General features: G+C 51.2%; 1 protein-coding gene across 1 annotated transcript in view; it reads right to left on the bottom strand.

The window, feature by feature from the left end:
• CFAP70 (cilia and flagella associated protein 70) overlaps positions 1–25,427 on the bottom strand; it is a 34,537-nt gene extending 9,110 nt beyond the window's left edge. Inside the window, exons 1-13 of the mRNA XM_075318440.1 lie at positions 25,286–25,427; positions 23,544–23,631; positions 21,064–21,250; positions 20,793–20,891; positions 19,405–19,484; positions 16,967–17,143; positions 16,696–16,878; positions 16,514–16,608; positions 16,304–16,403; positions 8,898–9,035; positions 8,386–8,550; positions 1,546–1,632; positions 1,045–1,136 (exon numbers count right to left, since the gene is read on the bottom strand). Coding sequence (XP_075174555.1) covers positions 1,045–1,136; positions 1,546–1,632; positions 8,386–8,550; positions 8,898–9,035; positions 16,304–16,403; positions 16,514–16,608; positions 16,696–16,878; positions 16,967–17,143; positions 19,405–19,484; positions 20,793–20,891; positions 21,064–21,250; positions 23,544–23,621 — 1,481 coding nt within the window. The 5' untranslated portion in view covers positions 23,622–23,631; positions 25,286–25,427. The remainder of the gene's footprint in view (positions 1–1,044; positions 1,137–1,545; positions 1,633–8,385; positions 8,551–8,897; positions 9,036–16,303; positions 16,404–16,513; positions 16,609–16,695; positions 16,879–16,966; positions 17,144–19,404; positions 19,485–20,792; positions 20,892–21,063; positions 21,251–23,543; positions 23,632–25,285) is intronic.
• Between the last annotated feature and the right edge of the window lie 590 nt (positions 25,428–26,017).

The raw sequence follows: 26,017 nt of genomic DNA, 5'->3' as shown, positions 1-26,017 counted from the left end.
TTACCTCCTGTATTATACCCCAGAGCTGCACTCACTATTCTGCTGGTGCAGCCACTGTGTATATACATTACATTACTGATCCTGCACTGATCCTGAGTTACCTCCTGTATTATACTCCAGAGCTGCACTCACTATTCTGCTGGTGCAGTCACTGTGTACATACATTACATTACTGATCCTGAGTTACCTCCTGTATTATACCCCAGAGCTGCACTCACTATTCTACTGGTGCAGTCACTGTGTACATACATTACATTACTGATCCTGAGTTACCTCCTGTATTATATTCCAGAGCTGCACTCACTATTCTGCTGGTGCAGTCACTGTGTACATACATTACTGATCCTGTATTATACTCCAGAGCTGCACTCACTATTCTACTGGTGCAGTCACTGTGTACATACATTACATTACTGATCCTGAGTTACCTCCTGTATTATATTCCAGAGCTGCACTCACTATTCTGCTGGTGCAGTCACTGTGTACATACATTACATTACTGAGCCTGAGTTACCTCCTTTATTATACTCCAGAGCTGCACTCACTATTCTGCTGGTGCAGTCACTGTGTACATACATTACATTACTGATCCTGAGTTACCTCCTGTATTATACTCCAGAGCTGCACTCACTATTCTGCTGGTGCAGTCACTGTGTACATACATTACTGATCCTGTATTATACTCCAGAGCTGCACTCACTATTCTGCTGGTGCAGTCACTGTGTACATACATTACTGATTCTGTATTATACTCCAGAGCTGCACTCACTATTCTGCTGGTGCAGTCACTGTGTACATACATAACTGATCCTGCGTTACCTCCTGTATTGTACTCCAGAGCTGCACTCACTATTCTGCGGGTGCAGTCCCTGTGTACATACATTACATTACTGATCCTGAGTTACCTCCTGTATTATACTCCACAGCTGCGCTCACTATTCTGCGGGTGCAGTCCCTGTGTATGCTCGGATGTGGGTGCACTCGATCTCCGCACCCTTGGTTACTGTTTCCCGCACTCTCGCTCCTCAGTAACCCATCACTCACTTTAGAGCCACGTCCTCGGCCAGACGTTTGGGGACCAGCGGCTTCTCCAGCGTCAGCTCCAGGACCAGGTACGTCCCCGAATCCACATATTGCTGCAGAGAGAGGAGTCATGTGACCGGCAGTTAAAAAAGCAAAAGTATCAGAGAAGTTAGCTACTTCCTCCCTGAAGTCACCAGCGAGCTACACTTCCCATGATCCCTTGCCATCCAGGCTTCCTGGGTGCCTAAGCTTGCCGCGTGGCTTCTCTATGGCGCCAGCAGCCCCTCATATTTACTGACAGCAAAGTGCGTTATCCCTTATGGCCACAAGAGGGCAGTGTGAGTCCAGAATTACTGAAAGGCAATGACGGCTCATTACCAGAATCTGGAGACCTGCATCATATACCGGGAGCCGCCAAACTACAGAGACCAAAACCGCACCCCCCCGATCCCCCCCCCGACCGCCAGAAATGTATGACGGACAGGTGACATCCTCATCAGCGTCTGGGGGAATAGCATGTACCTGTCCTTCCAAATTAGCCACCACTGTCTGATGTAACGCAGCCGGGTCCATGTCTGCCACCTCCGACGGCCTCAACACTGCGGACATCTGCAGGAAAAAGAGATTAGTGGCAGAATAGTGAGTGCAGCTCTGGAGTATAATACAGGATCAGTAATGTAATGTATGTACACAGTGACTGCACCAGCAGAATAGTGAGTGCAGCTCTGGAGTATAATACAGGAAGTAACTCAGGATCAGTAATGCAATGTATGTATACAGTGACTGCACCAGCAGAATAGTGAGTGCAGCTCTGGAGTATAATACAGGAGGTAACTCCGGATCAGTAATGTAATGTATGTACACAGTAACTGCACCAGCAGAATAGTGAGTGCAGCTCTGGAGTATAATACAGGATCAGTAATGTATGTACACAGTGACTGCACCAGCAGAATAGTGAGTGCAGCTCTGGAGTATAATACAGGATCAGTAATGTATGTACACAGTGACTGCACCAGCAGAATAGTGAGTGCAGCTCTGGAGTATAATACAGGATCAGTAATGTATGTACACAGTGACTGCACCAGCAGAATAGTGAGTGCAGCTCTGGAGTATAATACAGGATCAGTAATGTATGTACACAGTGACTGCACCAGCAGAATAGTGAGTGCAGCTCTGAAGTATAATACAGGAGGTAACTCAGGACCAGTAATGTAATTGTCACGCTCCCCGGGTCCCGATGTCGTTCCTCACTCACCGCTCCGGTCCCCGGGTCCCCTGCCTCCAGCCACACATCCTCCTCGGCACCACTGTCTGCTCTGGCCTCCGGCACCCGGGCGTCACGCATGTGCATTAGGGCGCGCGCGCGGTCACTGACCTCCTCTTAAAGGCCCTGCACTCCCTAACAGGATATGGCATCAGTCAGGGTCAGGTATATTAGGAGCTTCCTGCCTGGAGGGTGTCGCCTGCTCTACGAGTTCTGCAAGTTAGAAGTCCAGGTCCCCATGTGCTTTGCTCGTACTAAATTTTGTCTCTTCCGTAGAGCCTGCTCTGCCTCCGTAACCGGTCCCTGAATCCAGTATTGCCGAGAGGTCCTCCGGTGTCCGTCGGCGGGGAATCCAACCACCGTTTCGGCAGCCTGTGCCTGTCTGGTATCTCCGACTTCACCCGGCTGTCTTCCCGTCACACCCAGCTAACCCGGATCCCGCCTGAGCTTCCTTACCGGCACCCGTACTGGACTCCCGTAATTGTCTCCGAGGACTCTGTGGCTCCAAAGACTCCGTTTTACCCGTTCCCTGTGGGACGCTACCCCGGTTCCGCTAGTACTCCGGCTACCGTGTACCTAGGCCCTCTGGTGGGGTGACTGGACAGTCCCTGTATAGGGGTTAGCTCCAGGTTGCCTCACTGGGGAAGTCCGGTACACGGCCCAGAGGATCCACCATCACCCGGACCTAACAGAGCAGGCCATGGATCCCGCCGAAGCACTAGCGCCCCAGTTGGCCGGAATGCAGCAGGAACTGGTCCGCCAACATGAAACACAATCTCGTATGCTGGCTTTCATGATGACATCAGTGGATACCCGCCTAAACACGCTGCAGACAGCCGCCACGTCCCTGTCAACCCCAGCCATGTACCCCGTAGGAGCCCCCCCTGGGGCCTCAAAACTCCGACTGGCTTCTCCGCCCCGGTACGCTGGGGATCCCAAGACCTGCCGGGGGTTCGTGAACCAGTGATCGCTTCACTTCAAGCTGCTGCCGCACCTCTTTGCTTGTGACCAGGCCAAAGTGGCCTTTGTAACGTCCCACCTGGAGGGCGAGGCACTGGCGTGGATGAATCCCTTGTGGAAGAAGGAAGATCCCGTAACCAACAACATCCGGGACTTCCTACATACCTTCCGTACCACCTTTGATGAATCCGGACGCGCCTGTGCGTTGGCTTCCTCGTTACTCAGACTACGACAAGGGACTTTGACAGTGGGACAGTGTGCTATCCGGTTCCGTACCCTAGCCTCTGAGCTAGGGTGGAACAATGATGCCTTGACTGCCGCCTTCTGGGATTGGCTTACCGGTCGTATCAAGGACGAGCTGGCCGGTCGAGACGTCCCCTCCACCTTGGACGCCCTAATCGCCCTCGCAACCCGGATAGACCTCCGCTTTCAAGAAAGGTCTAAGGAAATGTCCCGCGAGCGGCGCCCTGTAAGGCACTCCGCTTCTCCACAGAAGCCTATCCTCTCCTCATCCGTGCTCTCTGGCTCCTCCATCCATGAGCCCATGCAAGTGGACCGGCTACGGTCCTCCGAGCAGCGTCGAGCGTAACGAGCCGCCAAGGGCCTCTGCTTCTATTGTGGAGGCGGTGCACACCAGGTGCGTGCCTGCCCAGAGAAACCGGGAAACTCCAAAGCCTAGGGTTGGTAGGAGAGGCCACCCTAGGTACTGGGAAGCTCTCTGACCCAGTGACATGGACTGTACAGGTGACAACAGGAGAAACCCGCTTCACGGCAGAGGCATATCTCAACTCCGGGGCAGCGGGTAACTTCATCCACCAGGCCACAGTGGACAAGTACCAGGTACCTGTCACCCCGCTGCAGACACCGCTTGTGATAGCCTCTGTGGATGGGGAACCCCTCTCTGATTCCGTCCTGTTCGTCACTAAACCTGTGAAACTGCGTATCGGTGCGCTACACACCGAAGAAATCGCCTTCTATGTCCTGCCACGCATGTCTCATCCGCGTCTGCTGGGTTTACCCTGGTTACGGGTACATGAACCTACGGTCAGCTGGCGTACTGGAGAAATCATCGCTGGGGCCCGTCTTGTCATGAGAACTGCCTCCAGTCAGTCCAGCCCGTCCGTCGTCCTCCGGCCCCGGACTCCTTACCTGGTCTTCCTCCAGCCTATTGGTCCTTCGCAGATGTGTTCGATAAAAAGGAGTCGGAGGTATTGCCTCCACATCGACCCTACGACTGTGCCATTGACCTTCTGCCGGGAACCACACCCCCTCGGGGACGGATATACCCTTTGTCCCCTGCTGAGACCCGGGCCATGTCTGACTACATCACCGAGAACCTGGCACGGGGGTTTATTCGAAGGTCCTCGTCCCCGGCTGGTGCGGGCTTCTTCTTCGTCAAGAAAAAAGAAGGCGACTTACGGCCCTGTATCGATTACCGGGGACTAAACCAGATCACAGTGAAAAACAAATACCCCCTGCCTCTCATCCCTGAACTCTTCGATCGGCTCCGGGTGGCCCGTATATTCATCAAATTGGATCTCCGTGGGGCCTACAACCTGGTTCGCATACGCTCCGGGGACGAGTGGAAGACCGCCTTCAACACCCGTGACGGGCACTATGAATATTGCGTGATGCCCTTCGGCCTTTGCAATGCCCCGGCAGTCTTCCAGGAGCTGGTGAACGACGTGTTCAGGGACCTCCTCTATGTCTGTGTAGTCGTATACCTGGACGACATCTTAATCTACTCCCCAGACCTACGTACCCACAGAGAGCACGTGCAGATCGTGCTACAGAGGCTGAGGAAGAATCGCTTATACGCCAAACACGAGAAGTGTGTGTTCGAACAATCATCCCTTCACTTTTTGGGCTATGTAATATCGGACACCGGTCTTCAGATGGATCGCGGGAAGGTCTCTGCTATCCTCGACTGGCCTCCTCCTTCGGGACTAAAAGCCATCCAACGTTTCCTCGGCTTTGCTAACTACTATCGCCAGTTCGTCCCTCACTTCTCGACCCTAACTGCTCCGCTCTCCGCCCTGACCAAGAAGGGGGCCAATCCGAAGGCTTGGACACCCGAGGCCGAAGCCGCCTTCTGCTCTCTGAAGCGGTCCTTTGCTTCTTCTCCCGTCCTTCACCGACCTGAGTTGAACCGCCAATTCACCCTGGAGGTTGACGCCTCCTCCGCAAGGGCCGTACTTATGCAGAAGTCCGCCACCGGGAAGATGGTCACCTGCGGCTTCTTCTCCAAGATCTTCTCAGCCCCAGAACGCATTTATACCATTGGTGATCGAGAGCTCCTGGCCGTTAAGATGGCGTTGGAGGAATGGCGATATCTTGGAGGGAGCTGTTTACCCGGTGATCAGCTATACTGACCACAAAAACCTGGAGTATATACGCTCCGCTCAAAGGCTGAATCCGCGCCAAGCACGTTGGTCTCTCTTCTTCGCCAGGTTTGACTTTCAGCTACACTACCGGCCCGCGGACAAGAACGTAAGGGCGGATGCTCTGTCGCGGTCCTTCGTTCTGGTAGACCAAGAGGAGGAGCCAAACCAGCCCATCATCTGTCCTAGCAAGGTCATCCCGGTGGCTCCCGTCTCTCTGGCACAGATCCCTCCTGGGAAGACTTGCGTCACGGAGATCGACCGACTCAAGGTCCTCCAATGGGGACACTCCTCGAAAGTGGCCGAACACGCCGGCCAGAAGAAAACCTGGGGCGTCATCGCCCGTCACTATTGGTGGCCGTCTCTTCGTAAGGATGTCACCGCCTTCGTCTCTGCATGTTCCTCCTGTGACCGGAACAAGACGCCTAAGCACCTGCCCTTTGGTCCTCTTCTCCCTCTGCCGACTCCTTCCATTCCATGGCAACACATAGCCATGGACTTTGTCCACTACTGTCACGCTCCCCGGGTCCCGACATCGTTCCTCACTCACAGCTCCGGTCCCCGGGTCCCCTGCCTCCAGCCACACATCCTCCTCGGCACCGCTCCCTGCTCTGGCCTCCGGCACCCGGGCGTCGTGCATGTGCATTAGGGCGGGCACGCGCGCGGTCACTGACCTCCTCTTAAAGGCCCTGCACTCCCTAACAGGATATGGCATCAGTCAGGGTCAGGTATATTAGGAGCTTCCTGCCTGGAGGGCGTCGCCTGCTCTACGAGTTCTGCAAGTTAGAAGTCCAGGTCCCAATGTGCTTTGCTCGTACTAAACTTTGTCTCTTCCGTAGAGCCTGCTCTGCCTCCGTAACCGGTCCCTGAATCCAGGATTGCCAAGAGGTCCTCCGGTGTCCGTCGGCGGGGAATCCAACCACCGTTTCGGCAGCCTGTGCCTGTCTGGTATCTCCGACTTCACCCGGCTGTCTTCCCGTCACACCCAGCTAACCCGGATCCCGCCTGAGCTTCCTTACCGGCACCCGTACTGGACTCCCGTAATTGTCTCCGAGGACTCTGTGGCTCCAAAGACTCCGTTTTACCCGTTGCCTGTGGGACACTACCCCGGTTCCGCTAGTACTCCGGCTACCGTGTACCTAGGCCCTCTGGTGGGGTGACTGGACAGTCCCTGTATAGGGGTTAGCTCCAGGTTGCCTCACTGGGGAAGTCCGGTACACGGCCCAGAGGATCCACCATCACCCGGACCTAACAGTAATGTATGTACACAGTGACTGCACCAGCAGAATAGTGAGTGCAGCTCTGGAGTATAATACAGGATAAGTAATGTAATGTATGTACACAGGGACTGCACCAGCAGAATAGTGAGTGCAGCTCTGGAGGATAATACAGGATAAGTAATGTAATGTATGTACACAGGGACTGCACCAGCAGAATAGTGAGTGCAGCTCTGGAGGATAATACAGGATCAGTAATGTAATGTATGTACACAGTGACTGCACCAGCAGAATAGTGAGTGCAGCTCTGGAGGATAATACAGGATCAGTAATGTAATGTATGTGCACAGTGACTGCACCAGCAGAATAGTGAGTGCAGCTCTGGCATATAATACAGGAGGTAACTCAGGATCAGTAATGTATGTATACAGTGACTGCACCAGCAGAATAGTGAGTGCAGCTCTGGAGTATAATATAGGATGTAACTCAGGATCAGTAATGTAATGTATGTACACAGTGACTGCACCAGCAGAATAGTGAGTGCAGCTCTGGAGTATAATTCAGGATGTAACTCAGGATCTGTAATGTAATGTATGTACACAGTGACTGCACCAGCAGAATAGTGAGTGCAGCTCTGGAGTATAATTCAGGATGTAACTCAGGATCAGTAATGTAATGTATGTACACAGTGACTGCACCAGCAGAATAGTGAGTGCAGCTCTGGAGTATAATTCAGGATGTAACTCAAGATCAGTAATGTAATGTATGTACACAGTGACTGCACCAGCAGAATAGTGAGTGCAGCTCTGGCGTATAATATAGGAGGTAACTCAGGATCAGTAATGTAATGTATGTACACAGTGACTGCACCAGCAGAATAGTGAGTGCAGCTCTGGCGTATAATATAGGAGGTAACTCAGGATCAGTAATGTAATGTATGTACACAGTGACTGCAGCAGCAGAATAGGGAGTGCAGCTCTGGAGTATAATACAGGAGGTAACTCAGGATCAGTAATGTAATGTATGTACACAGTGACTGCACCAGCAGAATAGTGAGTGCAGCTCTGGAGTATAATACAGGATGTAACTCAGGATCAGTAATGTAATGTATGTACACAGTGACTGCACCAGCAGAATAGTGAGTGCAGCTCTGGAGTATAATACAGGATAAGTAATGTATGTACACAGTGACTGCACCAGCAGAATAGTGAGTGCAGCTCTGGAGTATAATACAGGATAAGTAATGTAATGTGTGTACACAGTGACTGCACCAGCAGAATAGTGAGTGCAGCTCTGGAGGATAATACAGGATCAGTAATGTAATGTATGTACATAGTGACTGCACCAGCAGAATAGTGAGTGCAGCCTCCCTTGTATATGGTCAGGGCTGTATATGCACAGTGTGAATGTTCGCCGTCCCCATTCACTGTCAGCAAACAGAGATCTTAAGCCCTGTGAGACATGCACAGCTGTTGATAAATCTCAGCATGGAGCACTGGTGATGAGATGTGTATGTAGGGTATGTCGGTGCGGTCCTCACCCGCCGGCTGCTGTCCTTCTCCTTGGCCCCCTTCTCGTCTCTGGCCAGGCGGCTCGGTGGTGGCTTCATGTGCGGAGAGTTGAGGCCCTGCGGGGCGGCGGTCAGTTTACTCATCAGGCTGCTGTGGCGGGTGAAGTCTCGCAGGACGCTGCGGTCGCGCTTCGTCTGCAGGAAGGAGAGGTGGAGACAGGGTCAGGTATAGGGGAGTCCTGCAGCTGGTTACCACTGCATCCATTACTATGAGGCTAGAATGGACGCCACTGTAACGAATGCTCAGCTGTGAGATGCGGTGCTCTCTGCCGTATCTGGATATGAATTAAAGGGGTACTCTCCATCCTCACACAGCGATAGTGTCGGATACAGCTTGTAAGCAGAAGCACTATGACAATTTACTGCTTGTGAAAATTCCCAGCCGCTCTTGAGATATCAATACTATTCTATTGTTTACAGCTGGTTGCCGTGGAGACCGAACACCGCTGCTGGCTAAATATACCGGGTGTCACCCATCCTACCTTCTCCAGCACCTCCGCGTCCTGATAGGCCAGAACCTTATAGGCACCGCGAAGACGTCTGACTCCCGGGTACAACAGGGGGACCATATTTATATACGCCACGCCGTGGAACGAGACCACCGCCTCCTCCTCACCGTGCTGCAACAAAGACAGACGCTGTATACAGGGAGCTCCCCCTAGTGGTGGCTGCAGACAGCATCTTATCATGTATCTCTGTATACAGGGAGCTCCCCCTAGTGGTGGCTGCAGACAGCATCTTATCATGTATCTCTGTATACAGGGAGCTCCCCCTAGTGGTGGCTGCAGACAGGATCTTATCATGTATCTCTGTATACAGGGAGCTCCCCCTAGTGGTGGCTGCAGACAGGATGTTATCATGTATCTCTGTATACAGGGAGCTCCCCCTAGTGGTGACTGCAGACAGGATCTTATCATGTATCTCTGTATACAGGGAGCTCCCCCTAGTGATGGCTGCAGACAGGATGTTATCATGTATCTCTGTATACAGGGAGCTCCCCCTAGTGGTGGCTGCAGACAGGATCTTATCATGTATCTCTGTATACAGGGAGCTCCCCCTAGTGGTGACTGCAGACAGGATCTTATCATGTATCTCTGTATACAGGGAGCTCCCCCTAGTGGTGGCTGCAGACAGGATCTTATCATGTATCTCTGTATACAGGGAGCTCCCCCTAGTGGTGGCTGCAGACAGGATCTTATCATGTATCTCTGTATACAGGGAGCTCCCCCTAGTGGTGGCTGTAGACAGGATCTTATCATGTATCTCTGTATACAGGGAGCTCCCCCTAGTGGTGGCTGCAGACAGGATCTTATCATGTATCTCTGTATACAGGGAGCTCCCCCTAGTGATGGCTGCAGACAGGATGTTATCATGTATCTCTGTATACAGGGAGCTCCCCCTAGTGGTGGCTGCAGACAGGATCTTATCATGTATCTCTGTATACAGGGAGCTCCCCCTAGTGGTGACTGCAGACAGGATCTTATCATGTATCTCTGTATACAGGGAGCTCCCCCTAGTGGTGGCTGCAGACAGGATCTTATCATGTATCTCTGTATACAGGGAGCTCCCCCTAGTGGTGGCTGCAGACAGGATCTTATCATGTATCTCTGTATACAGGGAGCTCCCCCTAGTGGTGGCTGTAGACAGGATCTTATCATGTATCTCTGTATACAGGGAGCTCCCCCTAGTGGAGGCTGCAGACAGGATCTTATCATGTATCTCTGTATACAGGGAGCTCCCCCTAGTGGTGGCTGCAGACAGGATCTTATCATGTATCTCTGTATACAGGAAGCTCCCCCTAGTGGTGGCTGCAGACAGGATCTCATCATGTATCTCTGTATACAGGGAGCTCCCCCTAGTGGTGGCTGCAGACAGGATCTTATCATGTATCTCTGTATACAGGGAGCTCCCTCTAGTGGTGGCTGCAGACAGGATCTTATCATGTATCTCTGTATACAGGGAGCTCCCCCTAGTGGTGGCTGCAGACATAATCTTATCATGTATCTCTGTATACAGGGAGCTCCCCCTAGTGGTGGCTGCAGACAGGATCTTATCATGTATCTCTGTATACAGGGAGCTCCCCCTAGTGGTGACTGCAGACAGGATCTTATCATGTATCTCTGTATACAGGGAGCTCCCCCTAGTGATGGCTGCAGACAGGATCTTATCATGTATCTCTGTATACAGGGAGCTCCCCCTAGTGGTGACTGCAGACAGGATCTTATCATGTATCTCTGTATACAGGGAGCTCCCCCTAGTGGTGGCTGCAGACAGGATCTTATCATGTATCTCTGTATACAGGGAGCTCCCCCTAGTGGTGGCTGCAGACAGGATCTTATCATGTATCTCTGTATACAGGGAGCTCCCCCTAGTGGTGGCTGTAGACAGGATCTTATCATGTATCTCTGTATACAGGGAGCTCCCCCTAGTGGAGGCTGCAGACAGGATCTTATCATGTATCTCTGTATACAGGGAGCTCCCCCTAGTGGTGGCTGCAGACAGGATCTTATCATGTATCTCTGTATACAGGAAGCTCCCCCTAGTGGTGGCTGCAGACAGGATCTCATCATGTATCTCTGTATACAGGGAGCTCCCCCTAGTGGTGGCTGCAGACAGGATCTTATCATGTATCTCTGTATACAGGGAGCTCCCTCTAGTGGTGGCTGCAGACAGGATCTTATCATGTATCTCTGTATACAGGGAGCTCCCCCTAGTGGTGGCTGCAGACATAATCTTATCATGTATCTCTGTATACAGGGAGCTCCCCCTAGTGGTGGCTGCAGACAGGATCTTATCATGTATCTCTGTATACAGGAAGCTTCCCCTAGTGGTGGCTGCAGACAGGATCTTATCATGTATCTCTGTATACAGGGAGCTCCCCCTAGTGGTGGCTGCAGACAGGATGTTATCATGTATCTCTGTATACAGGGAGCTCCCCCTAGTGGTGGCTGCAGACAGGATCTTATCATGTATCTCTGTATACAGGGAGCTCCCCCTAGTGGTGGCTGCAGACATAATCTTATCATGTATCTCTGTATACAGGGAGCTCCCCCTAGTGGTGGCTGCAGACAGGATCTTATCATGTATCTCTGTATACAGGGAGCTCCCCCTAGTGGTGGCTGCAGACAGGATCTTATCATGTATCTCTGTATACAGGGAGCTCCCCCTAGTGGTGGCTGCAGACAGGATCTTATCATGTATCTCTGTATACAGGGAGCTCCCCCTAGTGGTGGCTGCAGACAGGATCTTATCATGTATCTCTGTATACAGGGAGCTCCCCCTAGTGGTGACTGCAGACAGGATCTTATCATGTATCTCTGTATACACGGAGCTCCCCCTAGTGGTGGCTGCAGACAGGATCTTATCCTGTATCTCTATATACAGGGAGCTCCCCCTAGTGGTGGCTGCAGACAGGATCTTATCATGTGTCTCTGTATACAGGGAGCTCCCCCTAGTGGTTACTGCAGACAGAATCTTATCATGTATCTCTGTATACAGGGAGCTCCCACTAGTGGTTACTGCAGACAGAATCTTATCATGTATCTCTGTATACAGGGAGCTCCCCCTAGTGGTGACTGCAGACAGGATCTTATCATGTGTCTCTGTATACAGGGAGCTCCCCCTAGTGGTTACTGCAGACAGAATCTTATCATGTATCTCTGTATACAGGGAGCTCCCCCTAGTGGTGGCTGCAGACAGGATCTTATCATGTGTCTCTGTATACAGGGAGCTCCCCCTAGTGGTGACTGCAGACAGGATCTTATCATGTATCCCTGTATACAGGGAGCTCCCCCTAGTGGTGGCTGCAGACAGGATCTTATCATGTATCTCTGTATACAGGCATCTCCCCCTAGTGGTGACTGCAGACAGGATCTTATCCTGTATCTCTATATACAGGGAGCTCCCCCTAGTGGTTACTGCAGACAGGATCTTATCATGTGTCTCTGTATACAGGGAGCTCCCCCTTGTGGTGGCTGCAGACAGGATCTTATCATGTATCTCTGTATACAGGGAGCTCCCCCTAGTGGTGGCTGCAGACAGGATCTTATCATGTATCTCTGTATACAGGGAGCTCCCCCTTGTGGTGGCTGCAGACAGAATCTTATCATGTATCTCTGTATACAGGGAGCTCCCCCTAGTGGTGGCTGCAGACAGGATCTTATCATGTATCTCTGTATACAGGGAGCTCCCCCTAGTGGTGGCTGCAGACAGGATCTTATCATGTATCTCTGTATACAGGGAGCTCCCCCTAGTGGTGGCTGCAGACAGGATCTTATCATGTATCTCTGTATACAGGGAGCTCCCCCTAGTGGTGGCTGCAGACAGGATCTTAACATGTATCTCTGTATACAGGGAGCTCCCCCTAGTGGTGACTGCAGACAGGATCTTATCATGTATCTCTGAATACAGGGAGCTCCCCCTAGTGGTGACTGCAGACAGGATCTTATCATGTATCTCTGTATACAGGGAGCTCCCCCTAGTGGTGGCTGCAGACAGAATCTTATCATGTATCTCTATATACAGGGAGCTCCCCCTAGTGGTTACTGCAGACAGGATCTTATCATGTATCTCTGTATACAGGGAGCTCCCCCTAGAGCTGGCTGCAGACAGGATCTTATCAAGTATCTCTGTATACAGGGAGCTCCCCCTAGTGGTGGCTGCAGACAGGATCTTATCATGTATCTCTGTATACAGGGAGCTCCCCCTAGTGGTGGCTGCAGACAGGATCTTATCATGTATCTCTGTATACAGGGAGCTCCCCCTAGTGGTGGCTGCAGACAGGATCTTAACATGTATCTCTGTATACAGGGAGCTCCCCCTAGTGGTGACTGCAGACAGGATCTTATCATGTATCTCTGAATACAGGGAGCTCCCCCTAGTGGTGACTGCAGACAGGATCTTATCATGTATCCCTGTATACAGGGAGCTCCCCCTAGTGATGGCTGCAGACAGGATCTTATCATGTATCTCTCTATACAGGGAGCTCCCCCTAGTGGTGGCTGCAGACAGGATCTTATCATGTATCTCTGTATACAGGGAGCTCCCCCTAGTGGTGGCTGCAGACAGGATTTTATCATGTATCTCTGTATACAGGGAGCTCCCCCTAGTGGTGGCTGCAGACAGGATCTTATCATGTATCTCTGTATACAGGGAGCTCCCCCTAGTGGTGGCTGCAGACAGGATCTTATCATGTATTTCTGTATACAGGGAGCTCCCCCTAGTGGTGGCTGCAGACAGGATCTTATCATGTATCTCTGTATACAGGGAGCTCCCCCTAGTGGTGGCTGCAGACAGGACCTTATCATGTATCTCTGTATACAGGGAGATCCCCCTAGTGGTGGCTGCAGACAGGATCTTATCATGTATCTCTGTATACAGGGTGCTCTTCCTAGTGGTGACTGCAGACAGGATCTTATCATGTATCTCTGTATACAGGGAGCTCCCCCTAGTGGTGACTGCAGACAGGATCTTATCATGTATCTCTGTATACAGGGAGCTCCCCCTAGTGGTGGCTGCAGACAGGATCTTATCATGTATCTCTGTATACAGGGAGCTCCCCCTAGTGGTGGCTGCAGACAGGATCTTATCATGTATCTCTGTATACAGGGAGCTCCCCCTAGTGGTGACTGCAGACAGGATCTTATCATGTATCTCTGTATACAGGGAGCTCCCCCTAGTGGTGGCTGCAGACAGGATCTTATCATGTATCTCTGTATACAGGGAGCTCCTCCTAGTGGTGGCTGCTGACAGAATCTTATCATGTATCTCTGTATACAGGGAGCTCCCCCTAGTGGTGGCTGCTGACAGAATCTTATCATGTATCTCTGTATACAGGGAGCTCCCCCTAGTGGTGGCTGCAGACAGGATCTTATCATGTATCTCTGTATACAGGGGGCTCCCTCTAGTGGTGGCTGCAGACAGGATCTTATCATGTATCTCTGTATACAGGGAGCTCCCCCTAGTGGTGGCTGCAGACAGGATCTTATCATGTATCTCTGTATACAGGGAGCTCCCCCTAGTGGTGACTGCAGACAGGGTATTATCATGTATCTCTGTATACAGGGTGCTCCCCCTAGTGGTGGCTGCAGAGAGGATCTTATCATGTATCTCTGTATACAGGGAGCTCCCCCTAGTGGTGACTGCAGACAGGAGCTTATCATGTATCTCTGTATACAGGGAGCTCCCCCTAGTGGTGACTGCAGACAGGGTATTATCATGTATCTCTGTATACAGGGAGCTCCCCCTAGTGGTGGCTGCAGAGAGGATCTTATCATGTATCTCTGTATACAGGGAGCTCCCCCTAGTGGTGACTGCAGACAGGGTATTATCATGTATCTCTGTATACAGGGTGCTCCCCCTAGTGGTGGCTGCAGAGAGGATCTTATCATGTATCTCTGTATACAGGGAGCTCCCCCTAGTGGTGACTGCAGACAGGGTATTATCATGTATCTCTGTATACAGGGTGCTCCCCCTAGTGGTGGCTGCAGAGAGGATCTTATCATGTATCTCTGTATACAGGGAGCTCCCCCTAGTGGTGGCTGCAGACAGGATCTTATCATGTATCTGTATATACAGGGAGCTCCCCCTAGTGGTGACTGCAGACAGGGTATTATCATGTATCTCTGTATACAGGGAGCTCCCCCAAGTGGTGGCTGCAGAGAGGATCTTATCATGTATCTCTGTATACAGGGAGCTCCCCCTAGTGGTGACTGCAGACAGGGTATTATCATGTATCTCTGTATACAGGGTGCTCCCCCTAGTGGTGGCTGCAGAGAGGATCTTATCATGTATCTCTGTATACAGGGAGCTCCCCCTAGTGGTGGCTGCAGACAGGATCTTATCATGTATCTCTGTATACAGGGAGCTCCCCCTAGTGGTGACTGCAGACAGGATCTTATCATGTATCTCTGTATACAGGGAGCTCCCCCTAGTGGTGACTGCAGACAGGATCTTATCATGTATCTCTGTATACAGGGAGCTCCCCCTAGTGGTGACTGCAGACAGGGTATTATCATGTATCTCTGTATACAGGGAGCTCCCCCTAGTGGTGGCTGCAGAGAGGATCTTATCATGTATCTCTGTATACAGGGAGCTCCCCCTAGTGGTGGCTGCAGAGAGGATCTTATCATGTATCTCTGTATACAGGGAGCTCCCCCTAGTGGTGACTGCAGACAGGGTATTATCATGTATCTCTGTATACAGGGTGCTCCCCCTAGTGGTGGCTGCAGAGAGGATCTTATCATGTATCTCTGTATACAGGGAGCTCCCCCTAGTGGTGACTGCAGACAGGGTATTATCATGTATCTCTGTATACAGGGTGCTCCCCCTAGTGGTGGCTGCAGAGAGGATCTTATCATGTATCTCTGTATACAGGGAGCTCCCCCTAGTGGTGGCTGCAGACAGGATCTTATCATGTATCTCTGTATACAGGGAGCTCCCCCTAGTGGTGGCTGCAGACAGGATCTTATCATGTATCTCTGTATACAGGGAGCTCCCCCTAGTGGTGGCCGCAGACAGGATCTTATCATGTATCTCTGTATACAGGGAGCTCCCCCTAGTGGTGGCTGCAGACAGGATCTTATCATGTATCTGTGTATACAGGGAGCTCCCCCTAGTGGTGGCTGCAGACAGGATCTTATCATGTATCTGTGTATACAGGGAGCTCCCCCTAGTGGTGGCTGCAGACAGGATCTTATCATGTATCTCTGTATACAGGGAGCTCCCCCTAGTGGTGACTGCAGACAGGATATTATCATGTATCTCTGTATACAGGGAGTTCCCCCTAGTGGTGGCTGCAGACAGGATCTTATCATGTATCTGTGTATACAGGGAGCTCCCCCTAGTGGTGGCTGGTTGTGTATATATAATTGATGCTGATGGCACTTGCTTTTTCCGCTTTCCCTGGCTTAGATTTGCCGGCGGGGGTAAATGGCGCTCTCATTATCTCCACTGGCCAATAGCGACACTCCGCAATCCGCTTCTGTAGACTGTGAATATAGAGACATGTCCTGTTATACAGTCGGCACACAATATACATTTATATAGCTGTATCGGGGTGATACCACAGATCCCCTCGATATCGGAAGCTTGCGGTCACCTGATCACCGCGGACTGATCCAGGCAGCAGCGTCTCTCCATGTCCCACGTCACTCTCTTTTTCTGGGTCTCGGCTTCGGTGCGGAACTCCTTGTCCTGCAGGAAAACATGGCGGCGAACGACCAATCAGATTGTAGCTGAGACCGGAGACCTGACTGGTGGATCTGGTGAAGCCCTTCTCACCTCCTTCCGGTTCAGCTCTCCGTCTTCCTCCTCGTAGGCTCCTGTGAGGATGAAGGATTCCGGGATGTGCTGGGCCCCGGGGGCCGATATGCCGCTCATGGGCCACCGCTTCCGCCGTGACACCGGCTCGCTCTCCCCTCCGCCTTTTAGGACGCCGTTGGAAAAGATCAGAGTGGAGTCTCTCTGGATGAAAACGGGGGTCAGGGTCACTACTCACACACTGGGGGTCTCCTCAAACCCTCCCCCCCGGCCCAGAGACCTTACACCGTACCTCTCCCACCGCCGGGAGCTGAAGGCTGGTGATGTAATTATACTGCGGCCCGCCGGGGGCCCAGGACTCAGGGACACAGTACGCGGCCTCCATGGTCACTCGGAGCAGGTTCCCCTGACTTATCTGTGGCTCGGTGAATAAGGGCGCCGGGACCGACACCACCACCTCCAGGCTGGGCTGAAATATGGAGAAATGTGGACAAGGCGTGAAGATGGGTGTTGTGAATGTCATTCGAGTGGGTTTTACTGTGGAGCTCCACCTGGTGGCCAGGAATGGTAATGAAGCTGAGTCTGAATCTGTGACTCAGACAGGTGTTGGAGTTAATTGGGAGTCCAGGAAGTCCTATTGCAGATCAGCCTAGTGTATTTAGGAGAGCATTGTGTGCTTGGCGGTCGCCGGTGATAAATGTCCCTGCCTGCTTCTGAAGATGGCTGGGAGTTTTCCCTTCAGTTTCTCCCATTTATTTGGTGCCTGAATCTACTCCACATAAGTTTACTGTTTCTGTGCTTATTTGCTGGATTTGTACTTATGAGTGTTTCTGCTTATTCTATTTGGTTCTCTGTTTGGTTTCTTGTTTGTGAGGATCTGTCTTTCTGCTTTTGTGAGCCGGGCAGGTCCTCCAGCAAGAAAGGGAGCTTGGTCCCTGTTCATGTTTGGATTATTTGCACTTTAGAATATTATTTGTTCAGTGATTTTGTTCCTTCCCATTATATCTGCAGTTCTCTTTAAAGTGTCTCACATGAGTACCTGATATAGTAGGGGAGAGACCGTGTGGTCTTAGGTCTTTTTTCTATCAGGAGTTTGGTGTTTTTTGCTGGCCGCAATCAGTTAGGCGGCTTTCACACTACGTTTTTTTTAACATGCCTCATAAACTATTTTTGGTGCAAAAGCAGATCCTGTTTTTGCAAAGAAAAACGCATGCAAACGCAAGTGTTATTTTACAGGATCCTGTCACTTGAAGTTTATGGGCGGGTATTGGAGTCATGTGATCGGGAGTGAGGGGACCTGAATGTGACAGACTTGACATTCAGATGCAGCTGGGGGCAAAAGAGAGAGAAGAGAGTAGAGAGAAGAGATAGGGGAGAGCAGAAAGGACAGGAGAGAGAGAAGAGAGAGGAGAGAGGAGAGAAGAGAGTGAGAGAGGAGAAGAGAGGAGAAAGAGAGGAGAGAGAGGAGAGAGAGAAGAGAGGAAAGAGAAGAGAGAAGAGAGGAGAGAAGAGAAGAGGAGAAAAGAGGATAGAGAAGAGAGGAGATAGATAGTGAGAGGAGAGAGATGAGAGAGGAGAGAGGAGAAGAGAGGAGAAAGCGGAGAGGGGAGAAAGAGAGGAGAGAGAAAAGAGGTGGGAGGGAGAGAAGAGAGGAGAGAGAAGAGAGGAAAGAGGAAAGAGAGGGGAGGGATAGAGGAGAGGAGAGAGAGAGACTGATCACGCCAGGCTGGTTTCTGGGCATGCTCAGTAGAGCAAGCAGGATCCTGTCTATCAGCATGTCAGCGTTCACATGCGTTTGCGTGCAGTATAGTCAGGATCCAGCAATTAGCAGTATTTGGACGCAGCTCAAAAAAGCTACAAGTAGCGTTTTTGAAAAATGTTAAACTGCAAGTTGCTGGATCCTCACTATAACTCACGCAAACGCATGTTGACGCGAGTGCATTGCAAATGCATTGAAATGAAAACGCATTTGCACTGGATCTGTTTTTGCGTTAAAAAAACGTTCAGGACGCATGTTACAAAAACGTGGTGTGAAAGCAGCCTTATCTGTCCTGTCCTGTTGTATCTAGTAAGTTGGGCCTCGCCTTTGCTAATCTATATGTTCTATCTGTGTATTGTGTTTCCTTACATCACCGTTGTTCCATGTTGGGGGCTTGCTATTCCTTTGGGGACTGCTCTGAGGCAGGTTAGGATTCCTCATTTCTATCTTTGAGGTGTAGCAAGTTTCTCCGGCAGTGACGAGGTGTCTAGGTGTGTGAGGAACATCCCACTGCTACTTCTCGTGCTGTCCGATAGATAGGGGATTGCGGTCAGCTCAGTTTCCAACTACTCTTGTGGTTTTTGTCTTTCCCTTATTAATGGGATTTTTCGTGATCGTCCACGGTTACCAGATCATAACAGGCGGGTATGTGATCCGATAACTTTCCGTGCTGAGATTCTCTCGTGTTGGAGGGTTTGTTACAATGTGTCAGTGTAGGAAACAGGCGACTATACGAGACCAGCACATGCCGGCCCGGCTGCCCTGATGTGGACTCAGCGGCCACATGGGGACATCTGACATACAGGAGACTACCCGCCAAATGGGCACTGACACGAGACACAGTAACAGACCCTCAGCTACGAAAAGTATTAGATCACGAGCGATGGACGTAGGGAAGAAAGTCCCCATTCACTGACAGCAAGCAGAGCTCCGGACTCCATGACACGTGGGCTCTCGGGATAGATAATTACCTTGGCGTCTGGGGGAGCAGTTTCCAGAGGAGACCCTGGGACCGGGTGTAGAGGGACGGTCACCTGAAAGGTGCATTCACCTGAAGAGAAGGAAATAACAAAATAAGAGCGCCCCGACACCGCTCACAACCACGCCGGGAAATAAGAGCACCCCGACACCGCTCACTACCACACCGGGAGATAAGAGCGCCCCGACACCGCTCACTACCACACCGGGAGATAAGAGCACCCCGACACCGCTCACTACCACACCGGGAGATAAGAGCACCCCGACACCGCTCACAACCACACCGGGAGATAAGAGCACCCCGACACCGCTCACTACCACACCGGGAGATAAGAGCACCCCGACACCGCTCACTACCACACCGACAGCTAAGAGCGCCCCGACACCGCTCACTACCACACCGACAGCTAAGAGCACCCCGACACCGCTCACTACCACACCGACAGCTAAGAGCACCCCGACACCGCTCACTACCACACCGGGAGATAAGAGCACCCCGACACCGCTCACCACCACACCGACAGCTAAGAGCGCCCCGACACCGCTCACTACCACACCGACAGCTAAGAGCACCCCGACACCGCTCACTACCACACCGGGACATAAGAGCACCCCGATACCGCTCACTACCACACCAGGAGATAAGAGCGCTCCGACACCGCTCACTACCACTCCGGGAGATAAGAGCCCCCCGACACCGCTCACTACCACACCGGGACATAAGAGTACCCCGACACTGCTCACTACCACACCAGGAGATAAGAGCGCCCCGACACCGCTCACTACCACACCAGGAGATAAGAGCGCTCCGACACCGCTCACTACCACACCGGGAGATAAGAATGCCCCGACACCGCTCACTACCACATCGGGAGATAAGAACACCCCGACACCGCTCACTACCACACCGACAGCTAAGAGCACTCCGACACCGCTCACTACCACTCCGGGAGATAAGAGCACCCCGACACCGCTCACTACCACACCGACAGCTAAGAGCACCCCGACACCGCTCACTACCACACCGGGAGATAAGAGCACCCCGACACCGCTCACCACCACACCGACAGCTAAGAGCGCCCCGACACCGCTCACTACCACACCGGGAGATAAGAGCACCCCGACACCGCTCACTACAACACCGGGAGTTTAGAGCACCCCGACACCGCTCACTACCACACCGGGAGATAAGAGCCCCCCGACACCGCTCACTACCACACCGGGAGATAAGAGCACCCCGACACTGCTCACTACCACACCGACAGCTAAGAGCGCCCCGACACCGCTCACTACCACACCATATGTGGCAAGCATGGTGTAGGAGGCACAGGGCGAGATCTCAGGCTTCAGTTCATAACCCAAACAGTTAGATCCCCCTCACCTCGCAGTAGGGGGAGCAGATCCACCGCACTCTGCCCCAGGATGCTCGTCTTCTCCTCCTTCTGCTTCTTCTCCTTGGGTAGAATTTCGATGATGGTCACTAGAAAAACGAGAGGTCAGGGAGTGTTCTGTGCAGAACCTGCAATACCAGGGACTGCCTCTCAGGGGCGCCTATACCATCTGCACCACGTATGATAGTGCCCCCGGGGTGCTGCCGCCTCTGCCCCTCTGTAGCTCCGCTGGGCACCTGCAGGACGGGCGCGGGTACTTACATATAACGGGCTTGTGCGCAACATCGTCCAGGGTGTGAGGACTTTCTCCGCCGATCTCGAAGGCAATGGTGAAGTTGTACTCGATGGGTTTACCGGACCCCGATTCCAGTTTCGGGGAGTCTCCCAGGAGGGCGTTATTGAACTCTGACCTCACATAGGTGACCGGGGCGTCTGCCTTACCTCCTCTCTGTGCCAGAAAGACGATATTCAGTACAAAGCAGGGCACAGCGGGGGCTACAAAATCCCCCCTAACATCCCTGGTGGTCAGGGGGAGTGAAGGAGCTGCTGATCTCCCTTGTGGTTTGGGATAAAAAATAAGTTATATATAATCTCCTGCTGGTCTACAATACTGAAGGGATTATTGATAATGTCCCTGGTGGTCTGGGGAAGTAATAATGTCCCTGGTGGTCTGGGGATGTAATAATGTCCCTGGTGGTCTGGGGAAGTAATAATGTCCCTGGTGGTCTGGGGAAGTAATAATGTCCCTGGTGGTCTGGGGATGTAATGTCCCTGGTGGTCTGGGGAAGTAATAATGTCCCTGGTGGTAATGGGGAAGTAATAATGTCCCTGGTGGTCTGGGGATGTAATGTCCCTGGTGGTCTGGGGAAGTAATAATGTCCCTGGTGGTAATGGGGATGTAATAATGTCCCTGGTGGTATGGGGATGTAATAATGTCCCTGGTGGTATGGGGAAGTAATAATGTCCCTGGTGGTCTGGGAAAGTAATAATGTCCCTGGTGGTCTGGGGAAGTTAATAATGTCCCTGGTGGTCTGGGGAAGTAATAATGCCCCTGGTGGTCTGGGGAAGTAATAATGCCCCTGGTGGTCTGGGGAAGTAATAATGCCCCTGGTGGTCTGGGGATGTAATAATGTCCCTGGTGGTATGGGGAAGTAATAACGTCCCTGGTGGTCTGGGGATGTAATAATGTCCCTGGTGGTATGGACAAGTAATAATATCCCTGGTGGTCTGGGGAAGTAATAATGCCCCTGGTGGTCTGGGGATGTAATAATGTCCCTGGTGGTATGGACAAGTAATAATATCCCTGGTGGTCTGGGGAAGTAATAATGTCCCTGGTAGTCTGGGGAAGTAATAATGTCCCTGGTGGTCTGGGGAAATAATAATGTCCCTGGTGGTCTGGGGAAGTAATAATGTCCCTGGTGGTATGGGGAAGTAATAATGTCCCTGGTGGTCTGGGGAAGTAATAATGCCCCTGGTGGTCTGGGGATGTAATAATGTCCCTGGTGGTATGGACAAGTAATAATATCCCTGGTGGTCTCGGGAAGTAATAATGTCCCTGGTAGTCTGGGGAAGTAATAATATCCCTGGTGGTCTGGGGAAGTAATAATGTCCCTGGTGGTCTGGGGTGGTGAATTGGTTATTGATCTCTGATCAGGCCATCATGGAGGTCACCCGCAACCCTTCACTGCCTAAGTGCACCAGGGTCATTACTATTAACCCTTTCAGTACAGTAACCCACCAGGACTATGGCCTCCAGCTGATTCTTTACTCTAGATCACCAGGGGGAGAGTCATTAACACTATCATGACCCCTGACCACAAACTCATAATTCCCCTAGACCACTAGGGAGATTATTAGAGACCACCAAATATGTCCCTCTTACACCTTCACTAACCAAGACCACCAGGGTAATTGCTATTAACACTTATAGTACACTTTACTGCCAGGGACATTACTATTAATCTTCAAGACCACTAAGAAATAAATAAAAACAAAACATTCTATTACCCAAGACCACCAGGGAAACGACCATTAACCTTTTGTGAACACTGGACCACCAGGGATATTTCCATTAACCCTTTGTTAACCCTAGACCACCAGGGATATTTCCATTAACCCTTTGTTAACCCTAGACCACCAGGGATATTTCCATTAACCCTTTGTTAACCCTAGAACATCAGGGATATTTCCATTAACCCTTTGTTAACCCTAGACCGCCTGGGATATTGCCATTAACCCTTTGTTAACCCTAGACCACCAAGGATTTTACCATTAACGCACTGTTAACCCTAGACCACCTGGGATATTGCCATTAACCCTTTGTTAACAATAGACCACCAAGGATCTATACCCTAGACCACCAATAATTTTACCATCCACCTTTTCTTAACCCTGAACTACCAGGGATATTACTATTAACCCTTTCTGAACCATAGACCACCAGGGACACTTTCATTAACCCATTCTGTGCCACAGAGCACCCTGAATTAAAATAAATGAACCCCTGAATCACTAAAGGTCAGTACAAATATTATAATCAGACCTAAGCAGAATGTCTCCTGGACACACTCCGGGGTGGGGGGCACAACATGTTACCCCCCCCCCCCTCTGTATCACGGCACGTCACACTCCAGCCCACCCTCCCTGTGTGTCGCAGTCACAGATTCCAGAGCCAGATATGGCTGCCGGGCATTAAAGGGTTATAGGGGTGATCCGGAGCGGCACTGAGTGCGAGGTGTTACCAGATCATGTGCTCTGAGCACCGTGATGTGCACCGGGGCGGGGGGCCGGGTCCTCACGTCTTCCAGCGCCGTCTCCATAGCTACGGGTCTGAGGAGAGATAAGAGGCATGAAATGAGGGACATGAGCCCCATTACCAGAGTCACCACCGACAGTCACAGGCGTCACCTGGGTGTCCGGAGAACGGCTCGGTGCAAGTATACGGGGGGGGATACAGGACGAGGACAGACCCTGATGTCACATAACAACTCCCTAATATCACTGATCCCCTATTATATACCGCGACACCAGACGGAGCCCTCTAATAAGGCAGTCTATAATATTGTCACAGTATGGCGGCACAGCGGGGGCGCCGGCCAGAAACAACAACAGCTCCTCCCGGAATATCGGGGTCCCGTGTGCTACAATTAGTATAAGTGAGCAATGGACCCCCGTAGTGACAGCCGAAAATACTGAGATCTCCACACAGTGAGGAGCGCAGCAGCTGTACTGCACAACAGCGACCACTAGATGGCAGCAGCTACCACCACAACTACTGCAGGTGTATAAGAAGAGCAAGAGAAGAACAGTGAGTGCAGCTCTGGAGGATAATACAAGATCAGTAGTGTAATGTATGTACACAGTGACTGCACCAGCAGAATAGTGAGTGCAGCTCTGGAGTATAATACAGGAGGTAACTCAGGATCAGTAATGTATGTACACAGTGACTGCACCAGCAGAATAGTGAGTGCAGCTCTGGAGTATAATACAGGATGTAACTCAGGATCAGTAATGTATGTACACAGTGACTGCACCAGCAGAATAGTGAGTGCAGCTCTGGAGTATAAGACAGGATGTAACTCAGGATCAGTAATGTAATGTATGTACACAGTGACTGCACCAGCAGAATAGTGAGTGCAGCTCTGGAGTATAATACAGGATGTAACTCAGGATCAGTAATGTATGTACACAGTGACTGCACCAGCAGAATAGTGAGTGCAGCTCTGGAGTATAATACAGGAGGTAACTCAGGATCAGTAATGTAATGTATGTACACAGTGACTGCACCAGCAGAATAGTGAGTGCAGCTCTGGAGTATAATACAGGAGGTAACTCAGGATCAGTAATGTAATGTATGTACACAGTGACTGCACCAGCAGAATAGTGAGTGCAGCTCTGGAGTATAATACAGGAGGTAACTCAGGATCAGTAATGTAATGTAAGTACACAGTGACTGCACCAGCAGAATAGTGAGTGCAGCTCTGGAGTATAATACAGGGGGTAACTCAGGATCAGTAATGTAATGTAAGTACACAGTGACCGCACCAGCAGAATAGTGAGTGCAGCTCTGGAATATAATACAGGAGGTAACTCAGGATCAGTAATGTAATGTATGTACACAGTGACTGCACCAGCAGAATAGTGAGTGCAGCTCTGGAGTATAATACAGGAGGTAACTCAGGATCAGTAATGTAATGTATGTACACAGTGACTGCACCAGCAGAATAGTGAGTGCAGCTCTGGAGTATAATACAGGGGGTAACTCAGGATCAGTAATGTAATGTATGTACACAGTGACCGCACCAGCAGAATAGGGAGTGCAGCTCTGGAGTATAATACAGGAGGTAACTCAGGATCAGTAATGTAATGTATGTACACAGTGACTGCACCAGCAGAATAGTGAGTGCAGCTCTGGAGTATAATGCAGGGTGTGGTATCATATAGTGCTGATACGAGCCGTCTCTGTGCCCTCCTTGTATCTCACCTCCCGGTGTCGGTAGACCCCCGCGGCCTGTGTGGACCGGACTTCTCTAAGGTCACCGTCTCCCTACAGTTCAGCGTTCACGGTCTCCTAGCAACCAGGTCTGATCTCCCAGAATCCTTCGGGGCCGCACAGCGCGTTGCTAAGTTACTGGACATTTCTTTTCACCCTGCGCGAGGCGGTGTTATATTAAACTACACTTCCCAGAATGCCTCCTCCTCCGGGCTCAGGGTGAGGCATGCCGGGAAGTTGTGCCCTCGGTGTGTTATTACATAAGTGTCACTCAGCTGTGGGATAATTTGATGTAATGAGGGTCTCTGGTTACCACCAGGCCAGAAGCCGGAGGACACATAACGGAGGGGTCTGATAGTAACGGGGGGTCTGATAATAATGGGGGGGTCTGATAATAATGGGGTCTCTCTGATAATAATGGGAGGGGTCTGATAATAATGGGAGGGGTCTGATAATAATGGGGTCTCTGATAATAATGGGGGCTCTGATAATAATGGGTGGTGTGATAATAATGGGGGGTGTGATAATAATGGGAGGGGTCTGATGATAATGGGGTCTCTCTGATAATAATGGGGGTCTGATAATGGGGTCTCTGATAATAATGGGGGCTCTGATGATAATGGGGGCTCTGATAATGGGGGGCTCTGATAATAATGGGGGCTCTGATAATAATGGGGGGTGTGATAATAATGGGAGGGGTCTGATGATAATGGGGTCTCTCTG

This window comes from Anomaloglossus baeobatrachus, chromosome 7, assembly GCF_048569485.1.
Source record: "Anomaloglossus baeobatrachus isolate aAnoBae1 chromosome 7, aAnoBae1.hap1, whole genome shotgun sequence".
In the NCBI taxonomy this organism is placed as follows: domain Eukaryota; kingdom Metazoa; phylum Chordata; class Amphibia; order Anura; family Aromobatidae; genus Anomaloglossus; species Anomaloglossus baeobatrachus.
Note: the sequence above shows the minus strand (reverse complement) of the source record. Positions and strands in the feature narration are given on the sequence as shown.